General features: G+C 41.2%; 1 protein-coding gene across 9 annotated transcripts in view; it reads right to left on the bottom strand.

Moving 5' to 3' along the window:
- Positions 1 to 18,333, bottom strand: part of TTC7A (tetratricopeptide repeat domain 7A) — a 175,725-nt gene that overhangs the window by 118,504 nt on the left and 38,888 nt on the right. For all 9 annotated transcript variants that reach the window (XM_064648409.1, XM_064648410.1, XM_064648418.1 and 6 more), the window contains 2 exons: positions 11,751 to 11,888; positions 11,243 to 11,326 (listed from right to left, as the gene is read on the bottom strand). In XM_064648409.1, the coding sequence (XP_064504479.1) occupies positions 11,243 to 11,326; positions 11,751 to 11,888 (222 nt within the window). The remainder of the gene's footprint in view (positions 1 to 11,242; positions 11,327 to 11,750; positions 11,889 to 18,333) is intronic.

The following is an 18,333-nucleotide window of genomic DNA, read 5'->3' as shown; positions in this document are numbered from 1 at the left end:
AAGAATCACGTCAGCAACAAGTTAGCAACTTTATTCCCATCTCCACACACAGACACATGTGTGTGCACATGTGCACACAAACACATGCCCTTCCCACACTCAGAGGAAACACACCAAAGAGCCAGCCCTGGCTGTGCACAAGAAAGTTTTCCTTAGCTGTTAATGCACTGGTTATTTTAACTCTGCCCTCTCAATATACAAGAATTCTGCTATAGTTTTCTTTGCACATAACCATGTCCCAGTAAGACAGATCATAAAGATCATAAACAGCTTATCCTCCAGTACATTAACATTGTAGGCCAACTCTACTCAGAGAGGTTTATGCAGCTAAAGTAATCTGCCTGGTAGGTTGCTTTATGTCTTCTTCAATTCCAGGACATACAAGAATACAACTGGGACCCCATCATACAAAGGGTGGAGCAAGCAACTGCAGATGAATACACTGTTCAGTGGGCAGTCCAAGCAAGATACTTCTTAGAAAGAAAGCCCATAAAGCTCTTGCTGTCTTCCTGGTGTTAGGTTACCATTAATGAGGACACTTATTAAGATTAGCAGTTACACAGCTGTTATGATTCAATGTGCTCTGCAAACATTGCTTTTTACAGCACATACTCATGGCTGCCACATTTCAGATGGTTTAAAGGAGAACGAGAAAAGCTCTGGTCTGAGATGGTGGTATGAAGACCTAGTCAGCTGATGAGGAGGCAAAAGAAGTTACCCTATCACAGTCTCTCAGCCCATCCCACCTGAACCACAGTTTCTATCATGATTAAACCTTCCTCACTACTGATCCCTGATCCACTCAAATTTTCTCATCCTTGAGAAAGGAGAAGTTTTATTCTTTTAGAATTTCTCCTTGCATGCCCCTTTCCTCCTAAACTCTTCCACATAGTCCCAAGACACATGCAGGCCTCTCTGACTCAGTGTTCCTGCTCAGCAGCACATTAAATAGTCATGGCCTTTCCATAATACAGGAGAGCGGCAACAGAAGCTTGTAAAGTCAAAATAACAGCTATTCTTATCAGGTCCCAGGCATCTCCTCCTGGCTCCCAGAGGCTCTCCCTACCAGAATTCTGACCAGCACAGGCATCTGGTGTCTGCTGCAATTCCCTGCATGGCAGCTTCCCACCAGACATCAGCACTTCCCCTCCCTCCCGCCAAACCAAGTTGGGCTGCACCTGCTGACTCCTTTCTCCACAGAACTGAAGGTCCACCTCTTGCTACTGCATTTAAAAGCCTGGTTAGGAATTTGCTTAGAAGGGAGTCTGAAAAGATGGAAAAACAGATGTACACCAGCCATGCTCATACTAAGAGGGGTTTCATAATCAAAGATCTGAGCTCCACGGCAGCAGAGAGCAAACCCTGCCACTTGAAAAGCACACTCTGATGCGTGGTCTGAAGAAGAGCAACGGCACGCCCTGTGTTCTTCCTCTTGCTTCCCCTTACCTAGAGCATCAGGTATGATCAATAAAAGTAAGGAAATAGTTGCCATTTTACAATTCAAAACGCACAATTTGCCTAAAGCCAGAAGGAAGCTTGTCTCAGAGCAAAGATGGGAATCAATAAACTTTGTCCTGGAGCTTGAACCATTACCTCATCCCTCTCAGAAATAAAGACTGGGTAATTCAGCTCTTAGATACACGAAGGAACACATCACCGGGCTTTGCTGTCACAAGGTGACTAGCATCCCTCAGAATGAACCTCTCTGACATCTATTTGTTCAGAACAAGTGGCATCTCAGGTTTTAATGGCATCTTACTCCTCTCTCTCACAGAATGCTACCTGCATTGCAAGCAGCTGGTATTCCCAGTAGCATACTGGACATGTTGGAAATCCAAGCGTAACTCCACAAGGAACCTACCTGGCACATCATCTTCTTGCTCTTCTACATATAATCCAATCTCACAGGTGCTTCCAGAAAAAATAAATGTGCCAGCGGGACAACATGCACCATGACAGTCAGTATATCTGCAACTGAACTCCACCCATCCTTGTCATCTCACCATGCAAAAGTGAATTAAAAAGGCCAGATATGTAAAAGACACTGTCCATAGTCAAAGGTTGCAGAAACAGACACAAACTGAACCCAGTGGTGGTTTTTCAGCTTCCCATCAGCAGCGTGACTGCAGGGAAAGCAGGAGGCACCTGGGAGCTGGTGACAGCTCTCCTGTGGGTCAGCACAACCAGCACTAGCACAAACCAAAGCAGTGACAGGCCTGTCCTAATTTGGGCCACAGCCGTAGGACTTCCCCAGGTCTACATCAGAAGAGAAGTGATACAAGTCCCAAGCCTGCTCAGGAGGCAACTGCAAAACAGTGACTACTCAATGCTGCAAAGCAGAATGTCCCAGCCTGTGCCTACACCCAAACACCTCAAATGTGGAGTCACCTTATTACATGCACTCAGGAGCTTCTGAACATGGGTTTACAAGAGTGAAAGCCACAGTTTCCACACTGCTTCTTAAACATTTACAAAGTTATGTCACTTTAAAGAGGTTTATAAAATTTGCAACTAAACATATGGAGCAGAAGGGGTTTTAGAAACAGGGTGATATGAAGCCTTTCTCCCCAGCTGCATTTTAAAAATTCAAGAGCCATTATATAATTTCACCTTGAAAACTTTACTCAGCAGATATTTTATATAGATGATGAAAATGTTAGTGAAGGAATGACAGGAGAAATAATATCCCACTTCCACAGTGACCTTACTTAGGGAGACTGGCATGACATATAGTATCAAGGTTTCTTAAAGATACTAATTACAGACATTAATATCCAGGGGAAAAATATTATCCACTCATTACTGAATACAGATGTCATTGGTCTGTAAAAATACTTAATATGAAACAGTGTTTGTACAACATTGAAATAATCTGATAATTAAAATGCACATATTCTTTCACTTTAGTGTGGGTGGACCAGGCAGCTAAGCACATTGTTTGTGAGATTCACTGCAAGGCAATAATAATTAGATTTATTGGTGAGGAATGTTTTGAGAAGAGCAGAAATTGAACTCCAATTCAGTGCATGCTTCCTACTCATAATTCTGAGCTTTAGAGGGGCTCACATCATAATTCAAGACAGGATTTCAGTTCTTTCTGTTTAGCTTGCTAATTGCTGGATTTTAATGACTGCACTGGAACCAGTTCCCAAGGACTTCAGAAAACTAGGGATTTGCCTCTGGGTCTCATTTGGCCTCTCTCTGGGAAGAATGCTTTTAACGTTCCCTCAAACACACACAGACCTGTTAAACAGACATGGTTTAAAAAAAATGGCAAACTTGCTGACAGCTGCCTCATGGGGGTTTAAATTTTGCTTATGGGAGGTCTAATGTAGAAGTTCTCAGCCTTGGGATCTTCATCAGATTTAAGATTCATGACCGTCCTCCCTTTGTTATGACCAACAAAGCACACAATTCAAATGAGGATATGGAGTAGAAATGCTGTTCTAATGAGAATGTTCAGCCATCGAAGAAATTTCAAAAAGAGTAAGGGACTTAAGAATTTCAAATACCTGATTGGGCATCTCTATCCTTCACATAACAACAACTTCAGGGTTTTTAAAATGGAGACAAAGATGAACATGGCACTACTGTTGCATATTTAAATCCAAGATCTGTACAAAGCTGGTTTTCTTTGTCAATTTTCCCCTCATCTAATCTACTTACATACCATAGTTTTCTTCTGCGGAGATCACAAACATCCTTTACAACAATTTCTGAGAAAAAAATTAGGCAGTTTCTGGGAAGTAGAAAGCAATACTGATAAATGGTTGCTTTTGATACAGGCTTCTGAAAGAGCTGTATGTACCACATGCAATTTAGGGGCAAGGGCACTTCTTGATCTCCAGCAAGAAATCACAAGGAAGCTATGGGGAAGGAGAAGGAAGGAGAAGACACCTTCCCCTAAGTAATTACAGCAGCCATGGTTTTGAATCCTTTAAGGGAGTAAAATGTAAAGAAAAACAACTATCCAAATACAGAACACAATTCTCATTCCCCATTTACTAATTCAATAATGCAGCATGAAGACATACTCCTCAAAGATTCTTGTACATGAGTAATGTACATGAGTCTTGCCATCAGTTATGATAAACTCATAGATGCTGCCCAAATGCTGGTTTTCCTAGCTTACTCCAGCGTAATTTTCTTTCGCCTCCTCTGCTCTCTCACTATACCAAAGCAACAAAAGAAAGATGTTAGGAACTTGTTTCATATTTAGAAGATAAGAAACCACAGATATAAGTAAAAGAAAGAAGAATTCCCAGACAGTAAATCATGCCAGACAAACTCTGACACGCTATAAATAATTGCTCTCCTCTTGCAAAGGTTCCAAAGACTTTTCTAGTTTTTTTGCTTCTTTGGCAATACTTTTTAGCTAGAGGGAAAAACTTTTCACCTCATGGTGGTGGTTTTGGTAGACAGTCTCATTCCCAGTTCACCTGGCAGTTTAGTACAGAGATGAATCTCCACAACCAGTACTGCTATATTTCTAGCATCATCCTATCTGACTTTAAAAACTGCATTATTTCAGAGGGATTGTGGGGAAGGAGAGGAGATCTTTCATCACTATACAAGAATTAATATTCCCTGTATCCTGGGATTCACAGACCTTTAACTATAAATGACCTTGAACCAACACAGAAAGATGACAGTGTGAGCCAGCAATTGAGAACCCTGGAATTAGTTGTTTTGGTGTTACTCTTCCACTGAATTCAGAGATTTCTGTGAACCTCTCAGCATTAACATTATTCCCCTAAGATATTTACTTCTCTTAACACAAGGACCAATTCTCTCCCTTTTCTTTTACCTCATATTTAGCAAATTACAGCATTGGAGTTAAGCAGCTTCCAACACTCCCTCTTAAAAGTACCTCTTAAATTCTAAGATCTAGAAGCATACATTTGTCCTTGCTAATTGTGACAAACACCTCACTTCACACTTTCTGTCAAGGAAAGAGAGTTAAGCCTGAAGGTAATTATATAGCCCACCTAGGTATTCTGCTTGTCAGCCAGGCATCTTAGGAAATTTCCATTTTTTGTACTATCTACAGCATACAGGCAAACTCCCTTCTAATCTTTCCTTTGCGCCAAACGAAACCAAACTATTGAATATCCCCTAGATAGCTGACCTTTGTAACACGATCTTTAACCAATGGATGTTCAATATTTTAACTTTCGTTCCCCAGCAATGCTATTTAAGGAGCCATCTGAGGCCTCTGTTGCTCCCAAGGTTCCTGCCTGCAATACAAAGAGAAATGTACTTTTTTTTATGCCAGTTGCCTAGCAACAGCCTAAGCTTTTGCAAGGAAACCAACAGAAGGAACAGCCTAAATCATAAAATTTGTCTGCTGTTGCTGCAGAATTATGTATTAAATATATTTATAACTTTCCTTCTAACCTTCTGGAAAGCTGTATGTTGGCAGTACAGGCATGGCTGAGTCAAACTTGAAGCTCCTCGAAGCACTTAGAGACATCTGCTTTTGCTGCACTGTTTAAATAAGGGGAAGATTCCTTTTTTTTGGGTGCAACACAGATATGAGCAGCTCAGACATTAGCGTGTCGTTATTTGGCTATGACCAGTATGTATTAGCAACTTGCTAAGGGCTCCAAAATCAAAGTTCATGGCTGTGTAAGACTGGTTTCAAAACCCTAAAAATGCTGCCAGAACAAGCCCTGGGCAAGGCTGCAACATCTCCAACTGCTGAGCAGCCAAGGCTAGCACAGTGACACTGCAAGATTAGCTCTGGGAAGAGCTGGAGCCTGCTCCCTCAGAAACACAGCTGAATGACATAAGCCAAGGAGGATGCGATTATTTTCCCTTGTATAACACAAGACACCTCTTGAATCGTTATATGATTAAGAAAACCATTCAGGTAGACAAGCATGATGATTTCTTCCTCTGTGCCTTAAATATGAACAAATATAAAGGGTACGAGCAGAAAGGAGCACTTCATGTAGTTGAAAGCTCCTTTATCTGCCTGCTTTTGCAAGGTACCATGCTTGGAGCTTATATTCCCTACTGCCAAGCCTATCTATCTATCTATCTATGTGGTAATGTTGACCGTTGTTCCTATGGTGTCCTCAGTATGGGCTATCAGGGGCTGGGGGTGATGAGCAACAATGCAGCTGTTTCTGAAGTCACACAATTGCTATCCTCAAGGCGAGCACTGAGCTGACAATGTTCCCAGGGGCTGGAGAGCTTTGTGCCAGGCACCCCAGGAACACATCAGCAATACAAGGCCTGCTGAACACAGCCCTTGCCTCCAGGTACCCGCTTCCAGCTCCACTGAGCTCTCACAGAGGCTTTTCCCCACGGACCCTTTAATTGTTCCTGAGCTCTTCTTTAGTCACTTTTTGATGCACTTCATCCCCTCAAGGAGTATACAGTATGAGGGGTAAAAGCAGATTATCCTCTCCTAGTAGATGCTCCAGGCTTCCTTCAGCTGGCTAAGGCTATATTGCTCCCCACCCCTCCTCTCAAAAAACACACATCCTAAAGCTCTTAATTCACTAACCAAGTTGTGTTGTGGGGGTTTTTTGGGTAGAAACATTAAACGTGAGTGTGAAAATGTTTCTATGCACTCCATACACCAAACAACAATAAACATTCACTGGACATGAGAGATTAAGACTCATGAGAGTTGAATGGCTCAGTCAGGGCACCCAGCACTTTTAGACAAAGTAGACTCATTGTTCACAGAATAATTTCACAGCTATCCTTGAAGAATCTCTCCCTCACTACCCCTAGGAAAACAGCAAATCATTGTCACTAAATACAAATCTCATCTCCTTGGGTAGTAGGTAAAAGAGAGGCATTGGTGTTGCCTCATGTTGTCGAAGGCACATATTTTCACAGTTTATCTTTCCCTTAAGCAGTTTGACAGGTAAAAAAGACAATGCAGATCTAGAAGACTTTCTTAAATACCATAAATTTAACCTAGAGCCCACTCACAATGCACTCCTGAGTCTCTACTCCCAGAGAGCTCCAGTGACACTTTGGAACACCAAGGCTAGGTCCTGTGTGAGGGTATTAGGTGTGGAAGGGGACAGAAATCTGAACAAGGAACATGTAACTGATCCAACTGATCCAAGGCCAATGAAATGCTTGTGAGTGCACAAGGACCCTATTTCACATCCCTTGTGCTTGTAATACATCATCTAGACACTATGACAATTTTGCCTCCAACTTCAGAAATGTCGGTAGAGCTACCCTAGTCTGCAGGAGAGCTGTGTGCTGGTAACCTGCATGACCTCCAGTGGAAAGTGTTTAGCTGGAAAGCAGCAGCACAGAACAAGTCTGCCCCAAGCAGCTCTCTTTCTCTTCACCACTGTCAAGACTACAAAGTCATCTCTACTCTGTAAATGAGAGTTTGGTCCTTCCTTTCCCCATGCTGCTGAATACTGGTCACTTTTTCAAAATCTTGAGACAAACAGATGCAACTGTCTGCACTCATTTTACTCTGGCAGCAGGACAGTGGCTCATCTCACTGCCTGAGGACTCTGCCAGATGGCATCCGGCTATCATACCACTCGCCAATCAGGCTCCAGCCTGTCCATGCACGGCAGCAGAGCCAGGGAGCTGCTATGCCCACTCAGCCTCTAGCTGTTGTATTACCACATTGCCAAGGTTATTACCAGCTGAAGCAACTTAAAGCATCTTTGAAGAACTCAGCATTCAGTTTTCCAGCACTACAAGAACAAGGGTACAGCATTAGACTAATTTAAACCTCTTTTGCCTATCCAGAACTGCACTTGGTGACACAGGACAACTATCACCATGTCTTTGCCATTGTCTAGGGTTTCTCAGCATTTCATCTAAAATTGCCTACATAAGTCTTCCAAATGTAATGGTGGATTTCAGTAATTTAAGTATACATGCCTTCTTTGTTTAGAGAATATACAGCTCAGTATAACAGGCATTTCTAAGAACAGGTTAAAAAACAACCAGACCACACCATCTTTCTCATTATGCAAGTTGCTGAGAAACACAGAGAAGTGAAATTGCTGTTACTTCATTATATCCACCACTTAAATGGATAAAAGACAGACAGGAAGGTTATGCTTCTCTGAGTTTTTTCATTCACTGTTTTAGAAGCCCCAAGGCCTGCAGGAACTTACTGAAGTGATGTGCCTATTTTTGTTAAGACACATGCTTTTCAGAATAATGTGTAAACTCAAGCCTACATGCAGTAATGAGCCTAGGTGACTGGCTTGACATTCAGACTGATCACTTGTGAAAAATGACAATCACCATTTGGCAATTTTTGGCTGGCAGAGGACTAAACGACTTTGAAACTCGACTCGATTGACTTAATCTGAAGATGAATAAACAAAATAAAAGTAACACTAGTTAAATTCAGTGTAGAATAGAAGGCAAGATAGGATTTTACAGCACTTTCAAGAAGGTCAAAGTGTAAAAATCCTAAAAACATATTAAAAAAAAAGATAAACCAAAGTTTCCAGCATTTACAGCTTGATAGAACTGTTCCTGTTGTGCCCAGGATTTATGAGCATGATTTGCTGTACTGCCGAACGAGTAATGCTGCAGGATGTGAGATTTCATTACCAAGAAATGAGATCAGGAATTGGCTGTGACTGAGACAGGTGAAAACAGATCTTTACCTATAAAAGCTCAAGTGTACTCTGCATTCTGCAGTCTAGACAGACCACACTGTTTTCTCATCAGTTCTTTCTGCAACGCTGGAGCACTTACTTTTAAATGAACTCTGTCCTGCTATCAAGCTCCAAAGCAACATAAAAATGTATGCCACATTTCCCATTAGCAAGATGACGCATTGCAGAGTATATAACAGGAATCCTCAGGGAATACTTTGGGATTAGAAGCGAAATACTGCACAGATGGGACTGCTGGGTAAGGGAATTCCCTCTGACCTACATAGGGCTCAGAACATTTAGAGTTTTTACATCAACAGGCAAGATTAGGACATTTTACCTTGTAAATATTTAAAGTACAGGCAAAAAGACATGACATACTTGAAAATCTGAAAAGACAGGGCAGTTATAGAGATGGATACTTGTGTTGCCATTTTTTTTTTTTTAAAGTACCAAATATTCAGTAATTTCTAGGGAAGGTGAAGAGGTATGCAAACATATAGGGACAGGGACAGAACTGCCATACAAGTTATTAGAAGGCTGCATTTCTAATCATCATACTAACCTACGACTGAACCACAATTATTCTCTGCATACACTCACTCTCAACCATTGGCAGTTAAAAATCTAGATTTGCTCTCCAGCAGATTACTAGAGCTACAGCATTATCTGCTGTTGAGAAACAGGTCACATAACTTGTAAAAAGCCAGTAAAGCTCCCAGACAAGCCCTGTGTTTATGGGAAGATACTGTGTCTTTCCACCATAGCCTATGTATCATTGTTGTCCTCAGTATCAAGAGATCAGGTATCCGGAGGATTTGTAAAGACGCAGAGGGCAGGACTGTGCTAACTCCAGCTGAATGCCAAGGAGAGCTGGACATGACTTGTAAACCCCCGACCTGACACAGACCAGTGCAAGTATTAGCACCATGTCACCAAGCTAATTGTTTAAGTATTCCATTAGTAGCTTCACGTTTCCTTATACATGATTGAGTCTAGCCATTGTTTTCATACTTGGATTTGGATTTTGAAATGCTTGTACTGAACTTCTGTAGGAATCTGCAAGGTTCTTTCTGTCTAAATATCTCCCTTCAGCTCCCTGCTGATCTAATATGTGTTGCCAAAGCTTTAGTATCTCATAAATCACCTCTATCTGTTCTATTCAAAAAGAGACAACTGTAGAGTTCCACAACAGAGTGAAGAGTGTGCAAGGTCCCACTGAGTACACCCCTGGTGTCTCACAGAGGTGGTACTACATATTTGCCCAGGGTGTTCTACAGATGCCCAATGATGCAGGCTCCACACAGCCTCCACAGGGCAATCTTTTTCCAGTGTTCCACTATCCTTTTTTGCCTCTTAATAGGACACATGAATTTGTGTTGCTGCAACTGGAAGACATCACATCTTGTCCTAACCACCACAAACAAGATTAACCCCTTCTTTTAAGAGCTCTTGAAGACTTGTTTCTCTTAAACATTTCAGTCTCTCCACAGTCCTGCTTACTGTACCCTTAGCCATATTTGATGCTCTTTATTAGACTTTCTCTTGGTTTTCTGCCATTTTCTTGAAGTAAAATGCTTAACAACTGACAGTCTTCCAAGATAAGGCCTTCCTATGTTCACAGAAGTCAAGGAATCCCTTCAGACATTTTCAAAGTTTTGCAGCCACTTATACATCACAAGATGACAATTTCTTTACAAAAGCATACCCCTGCAGATTCATCTCCCATTTCCATGCCAAAGCCACTGTTTCCAGCTCAGCTTATATGCATAAAAGGACTGTAGTACCTGCAATGTGCCAGATGACTGCTAGTTGGTGGTCTCCATGGATTCCTGTACACTGCATGGGCACAGAATATATGACCACATTAAGTGGTCTACCAGTGCATAGCATCAATTCGCTCATACCTCTCAAAAGTGTAGGTGGGGACTCCAGGAAGGTTACATTTTGTACCATCTACATTTCTTACAGTAAGTCCACTCTTTTAACACTAATAAAAAACCAGCTCCTGCTGCCACTGTCTACCTTTCACAACCAGATTTCAGCCATCTCAATGGTTTACTGATAACTTTGACAAATATACTAATTTTAAAACAACACTTATACTAAAACACACGACCATTCCAATATTCACACATGCCTTCTTTTTCTAAAGTTTATTTTGTACCGAGCATTTCAAAAATATTAAACCTTGCAAGCTCTCTATGACAAAACATGAACATTTCCTTGATCATATGGAGAAACTACAGCTTAAGTCAACTGCCCAAAGACACAGAGTGAGTTGAGTTTTAGACATCAGTTCTTTCTTATGCGAAGCACATTTATGTTGAACCTGCAGAGAACGGACAGCTGTATAACACTTAGCATCCTGCACGGATGCACAAAACCCATTTTCTCCCTGATAATGAGAAACAAACATGACATGGAAAGAACACTACTCAATACCAAATACATGCAGCTGACCACAAAGTGCAATCAGAGACTAAAAGGAGAGCACTGTCCTTCAACATAGTTGCCTGATGGCCCCTACTCTCACAAAATACATGGATTTGCACATTCAAACAAGTAATCTAGATACACTCTGCCAGAGGAAAATGTGCCCTTTCTAAGTCTTTCAGTTTGAACCTTACCTTTCCACAAGCTACCATGGACAGGGCAAGCTGGTACCAGAGGTGAAACTCATCAAATGCAAACTTCATGGCTCTCTCCAAGCACTAAGAAAGAAATGACAGGAGAAATATCAGAATTTTCTTTATTTATTTTCCTCACTATACCTTTCATCAAGACTGCTGCTTGGGTCAGGAAACAATCTGTTGTGGCCCAGGACCCAGGTGTTTTTTGGGGGTTTGTTTTTTCTTTTTTTTTAAGACACCATTTTCCTCTTCTCAGTTAATGGGACTTGCTAGCATACATCATCACCTCAAACGGCAGCCACTTTGTTCAAGTGCCCCCACAAATTATGTCAATGTCTCAAAAGTTCTGTGTGTACTTCATGCCTGTGCTGCCACAGGTCTGCAGCTTTTTCTACTAATTGCCAACTGGTGTGCTTCATTTTCATGTTCCCCATCAAGTTACTGCAAAGAGGGGCTTTGCCAGCACGTTTCAAGGGGCAGCTGAGGCAGAGTGCGGAGGAGGTACCTCAGACAGCATCACATACTGCCCTCTTCTGCCCAGTGTGATGCTGAGGAGGTCGTAGACTGCAGAGGCATCCTGGAGGCTGACGGCTCGGTCATCCTGCTGGTCTGGGGCTCGGCTGATCACTGCGTCCCGGTTTGCCTAGGCACAGACACAAATGAAGCATCAGACTCCAAAAGAGAAAAAGAGAACTGACTCCTCCACAGCAAGCTACACCCATCACCCATAACATTTTGTTTAATATCATCTCAAGATTTATTTTTTTTTTTTTAATTTATCCTAACATAAGGGAGGTGCTTCCACAGAGGTATTTTATATCCACATGAAGCAAACTCAAGAAGATAGCTGTACGTACAGAAAGGAACTGCAAGGAATACCTCATCTGGAGTTGTGTCGCAGAATTAGAGCATTATGAAACAGACCTACCAGATCCCATTTCCTCAATAATTAGAAATTCAAGGCCATCCTTAAACCATCTTCCTTATTTCCTCAATAATTAGAAATTCAAGGCCATCCTTAAACCATCTTCCTTATTACTTCAATTGCCTGCAACTGCAATAACTGCTTCCATGGTTGATAATTTATCTTCTGTGTCCACACTTGATTTCTTCACAATTGTATGTGTTTTTGTTGTTCTTTTCTGCTACTCACTTTTCATTTTTTAATTTGAGCAGGTTGCCTTTAGTAATCAGATTTGTCTGTCATCAATTTAAAGCAATTAGTGGTTTGGGCAATGCAATACCAAATTTATTTTTTTTTTAATATATGTGTTAATTTTGCTAACCTATCAGTGCATTACTTGGCCTAGATCAGGAAGAAACACTACTTTTGACAGAAAATAATCAGTTTGAGTATTTGTGAGGATGTCCCAAAATACCACATGCCACAGACTCAGATTTAACTCAAGATCCCAGTCCTTTGTGTTTTTCAGAACACAAAGGGAAAGATTACGATCCCAGAGTAAACTGAAATGCCCCTCTAACTTCCAAATGCAGAGGACCTCACCCAGACTGCCCAGCCTCTGAGAGAGAGAGTGCTAGATGCCACCGAGCCCTAGCACCTACTTATAGCACAGACACACTGCCCTGGGCTCCTCAACTGAAAGGGGTGCAACATCAGACAGTCAGGTCTAGACATCTAAAAGATCAGAAAAATTAAGAAAATTGCCAGCAGTTTCACCTCAGGCAAAGACAAACAAAATGTTCCCTCCCTGAAACAGAAAGGTTATGAGATTTATTTTATAATATTTACTACTATAATCTTACATCTATTTCTTTCTAATTGTAGGGAGATTTTTTTTTCCTAAAAAGGTTGAACGTGGGAATTAAGTGTAATAAAAATTTCCAGAATATGCAGGCCTTAAAGCCCACACATACTTCATTATGATTAAGTTGCAGCTGTTTCATCATGATTTTATCTGTGTAATGCCCCAGTTCCAAGCACTCTTCATCACAGCCTCTAGCCGAGACTGCAAACACAATTACTGACAACTAACACAATCACAACCAAGACCTAAATGGTGACTGCAGTTAAAGGCAAGCTGACAGATCAGACTGTCTAGTATTTGCACAAATAAACTTACACCAACTCCTGCAGCCACAAAAGTAGTTTTCTTTTTCATGCTACTGCAAAAGACATAATTTGTGATTAAAAAAATAGTTCAGAACAATAGGTTGCATGAGAGGGTGAAACCATCTTCAAAGAGATAATCCTGCTGTCACATTACAGGAGCACAGCTTGTCTACCTTTATTAGCAGAAATAAATAAAAATAAAAAAAAGATGTTTAAGATCCGCTTGGATTTAACACAAGACTGCTACTTTAAAAGGAAAAAAGGAGTTAAAGTAAAGGCATATACCAAAGGATCCTCATTGCCAAGCGAATCCTCCTACGTAGATACAATAGCACTAACAATTTTTTCTGCACTGGTTACATTTTTCTGACAATTGTTTGTAGAAAACAGCTACTGAGATAGCACCCCCACGCTCTGTAATCTCATCATCAACCTCCCATTAGAGTCAGCTATAGTCTGATGCCTTTTTGGGTATCCATCTAGTACCAAGCCATGATTTTCAAGAGGATACATTAGCACAGACAGAAAATTGATCAGAACCGATGACTGCACATTAAGTTCTGCCACAGATACTGGTACTAGAGGGAAGAACGCACCTCAATCCTGCAAAGCAGGAATACAGGACATATTACAAGGATGAAACATTCTAAAATTGCAGTCATACTGAACATAGTGTACATATCGTACTTCACCCAAGCAGTTAGCAGTTAAAAACACCATATGCATAGGCATGATGAATATTCTTTCCATGAAGGTCATAAACCTGATGATTTTGTTCAAGCTTTCAAATCTCAAAGCCATAGGTCATCTCTGCAAACTATCACTCTTCTATGCTTGCATGCATAAAAGTTGCCACTGGCAAATTCATCATTACTTCTATCCCAACAATTTTTTTAATGCTGACTCTATTTACAATTGCTAATTCCGGCTACTCTAAAAAAAAAAAAAATTAATCAAGAAGAGCCCTCACTATCACAGAGACACAAAAAAAAAACAACAACCCAACCACAAACCAAAAGATGCAAACCTCCTAAGAAACTAACTGAATGGTAGCAAGAATATGGAGTGTGTCTAACACAATAATGTAAACACCAACCCAAAGCTCGAGGTATAATTTACTACTGCAGTGTTACATACAGGAGGGCAGAGAAGGGAATATGAATCACTATTTCCTGAAACCCACTCAGGGAAACTGGCATGTTTCTGTGGCCTGCCTCTCACAGAAGGAAGTATGCTGCGACCCAGATAACTATTAGGAGGGAGATTTTTTTGTCTTTACCTATGTTTATGTTTTTGTAAATGTTAGTTTTATTAGTGAGAAATCCTGACAGTTGTTGTTGCAGAGGATTTGTAGAGTTACTGCAACACAGCATACACCAATTCTGGTGGATGGGGAATTTTACTTAGTGAAATGTATAGAGATACTTCCTTTTGCATTTGAGAATACAAAAATTCTAAGCTATTTACACCAACATTTTTTCGGTACCTCTGTTTCTGTTGTTTCAGACACTAATTTTCCTGAACACAAATGGAAAAAAGGTTATTTGTAGAACACTGGTCTCAAGCAGTGTATCAATAACATAAGCAGCAATTTCAATTTGTCCTACCACATTACTTCCTCCTCCACTATAAGCAGCAGTAAAACACAGCTACAAATACATTTTTAACACCCCCAGCATGACTATTCCATTTAAGCTGTTCCCATTGTCACACAGACATGCCTCACAGCACAAAAGCAGGATGGAGAGAGATGATGAGTCACACCATCAAAAGAACCTCTTTTCAAGACTCTTTTGAGGGATGGAGAAGGTCACTAATGCTACCAACATAAGTTTCACCATTGGGAGTTAGTGTTACTTGCATTATACAGAGCAAACATATACACTCAATGCCCCTTTATTTGAGATACTCCTCAGTAATCAAGCAATCCAGAGACACATCGCATTTGTATATTCTGGGATGCATTAGGCACAATTAGCTGCGCACGCAGTGGGTCAGACATCACACCAGTCCTATCTGTGGAGACCGGACACATTTCATAGTCAGCCCTGACACAGGACAGCGAGCATCTTCAGCCCTCCCTTTCCACAGGCCAGGGACACAACCCATCTGCAGGCCACACACCCCCAAAAGGTTCCAGCCCAGGCTGGCACCCCCGAGCTAAGCAGCATTCAGCCACTGTGTCTGCACCGTGCCAGATGCCCAGCTCAGGTGTTCAACCTGACAGGGCACAGAATCAGCTGAGGTTAGCAGGGCTTTTCAGGTCTGGCTCCAAACCGCAGCAATACCACCATATGGGACTTTCAGACCTAAGCTGGCTCTGAAAGCAGGGAAGAGACCTGCCTTTCTGGGCATCTGCAATGTAACTAACAACCCGGCAGAGCTACAGACAGCGTGTACCTTCCTATCCACATAGGCAATATATTTACCTGCAAACTAGATAAGCCATCTATCCACAGAGGATTTGCGGATTATAAACGACCCTTATTTATGGCATGTTTATTTCACAAAGAAAGGAAAAGAGCCACAGCAAATCCAAACAGCCATTACTTCAGCAGTTATTACGCACGCAGTTACGCAGCAGAAAATTAAATTTTACCACAGTACAAAGATGTGCTTCTTAATAAAACGTCAAGCAATCATACGAATTACAATAGAGCATATTCCATGTAGCAGCCCCTTCTCACAGCAATTAGCTATGAAGTATCCTTTAATTGCTCACTTTGAAACATGGCTCCCCCTGCTTTCTTCCAAAGAAGAAAACGAAAGCAATTAAAATCTTTAATGAGTGCCTGCTGCCTGCCCCCTAATTCATGGGCATTCGAATGTTTAACTTGTGTCTTTCCATAATAGACATAATTGCCAGATTCACTGCAACCCATCTATACAGAACGGCAGCATGTTTTACACAGTGTACTGTAATAATGTAATTGGTGTGATTCAATACTAGCATTAAGAGAGAAAAACAAATGCTATGCATGTAAGACTGACAACAGGCCTTTGAAATCACGCAATTGATGTCTTTACTGCTCAGAGCTGAAAAATATTTAGCCCATATCCTTCGGGTCTCCGTTCTGGCTGTTCTGCCTGTATTGCCAACAAAATGAATTAATTCCTCACAGTGGCAAGAACCGATGCAATGGAAGAGGCTATGGACTTCTTGCTTTGGTTATTGATCACCTCTACACAGCACCTGAAGGCTTCCTTCACCAATATAAACAAAGAAAATATTCAGGGTTGACCGCAAAACTGCTGTGAAAATGGGAAGTCGACTGAACAGGGAGGACACACCATGCCCCAGGAACTCAACAAAACTCCTCTCACAGAGATACCACAACTTGTTCCACTTAAGACAGAAGCACAGTGAATGAAAACGTAGCTGTTGTGAACTATACGGCATCTGTCTCATTTCCGGTAAGCAACAGACCACAAGTTACTGGTGCCCAATTCAGATGTCTCAGCAAAACAGCCTATTATTATTGTTTAACCAATATGACCATATAGATATATCTTTTATGTTTCAGGTGTATTTTAATGCCTTGCACTGTAACAGAACTAATTCTGGAAACATCACTGAAAGCAAGACAGACATACCCACCCATCCAGAAGCACCCAACAACCCTACACACAAGGAAGAGAGAAAGAAAGTAAGGAAGTCTGTTTATGGATACTGTTTTGTAGTAATCTGGATTTAGATAGCTATCTTCCAAGAATTTACATCCCCCTTGCAAGTTTGAAAACAAGACTTCCTACTGCAAAGCAGAAGAAAAAAGTTCTCTACTCTGCCTCAAATAACTCACATTAGAACTATTTATTCAAGAGGCAATTAACAGAGGTAGTGTATTTCCCACCAGAAACATCCTGCAATCCATCTCTGCTAGTCCCAAACACTTAGCTTTGCCTTGCAAACCAGTTAAAGAGACAGTCAGATTTGCTATTGTAAGTGCACAACTGTGATTTGGCAGGAGGGGGCAATCCCATCCCCAGTTGTCTCTTTCAGCTGCCATAATCTGACAGCCCTCAAGAAAATATTAGTGATGGTCACCTAGCTGTTGTATCATCACTGGTCCTGGCACCACTCAAAAATAACAAACAAACAAACAACAAAGAAACTCCACAACCTATAAAAGCTACAAGAGATTATTCTCCTTTGCCAAGATTGTTCTCCTATAGAACTAGGAAATGGAGAGCTAACAGGTTTTAATTATTTCTGTGCTTAAAAATACATGAGTTTAATCTTATTCTATTAAAGACATGTTCACAGCCATGAGTTTGTTCTCACCAGTAAAAAGAACAGGACAATTCCCAGTATCTTACTTCCCCCTCACCATCTGTTCCATGCTCTCAGGCTCTCCAAGGTCAAATCGCCTTTAGGGATTCAAATCAGAGATAAGATGGGGATGACATTTCTAATCTTTGTTACACAGGCACAGAATTTATTAGTTTTGGATACAAGGAGCTTCATTTCCAGTATGAGTGAAGTGAATACAGAGCCAAAAAAAATAATCCATGTTACCTGGTATGTTTGGTGGATCGCATCAGCCAAAATCCCCTGTTGTAAGAGACAGCACTGAATAAAGGGATTTCAGATGGTATGCTGGACCTCAGATTCAAGAGGGGAAGGTTTCTACATAAACTAAGAACTTTTTCTTTTGGTTTTTTTTTTTTTGTGAGTTTTTTTGGGGGGGGGGTTAACCTCAAAAGTAAACACAAAAAGCAATAGAAAGTGTTCCATTCCTGGCTCTGAGAAACTTCTGGTTAACTTTAAGGGCAGTGCAGTCAATTCTGAATACTCTTGAGAACGGCTATTAAAATAAACAAAGCTGTAGCTAGGGGTTAGTCATGCCAAACCTCCTCTGTCTACCCCCTGCAGTTCAAAGCACCAGAGTCCCTGATGGCAGAACCAATACCATTCCCACTGGCAGTGTAATGCAGAGAAATCACACTGCAGCAGGTCATGATATGTCCTCAGTTCTCCTCACAAACAGTTATCACTGTTTTAGCTGGGTTAAAT

Source organism: Pseudopipra pipra, chromosome 3, assembly GCF_036250125.1.
Source record: "Pseudopipra pipra isolate bDixPip1 chromosome 3, bDixPip1.hap1, whole genome shotgun sequence".
Lineage (NCBI taxonomy): Eukaryota > Metazoa > Chordata > Aves > Passeriformes > Pipridae > Pseudopipra > Pseudopipra pipra.
This window is presented reverse-complemented; position numbering and strand designations above follow the sequence as displayed.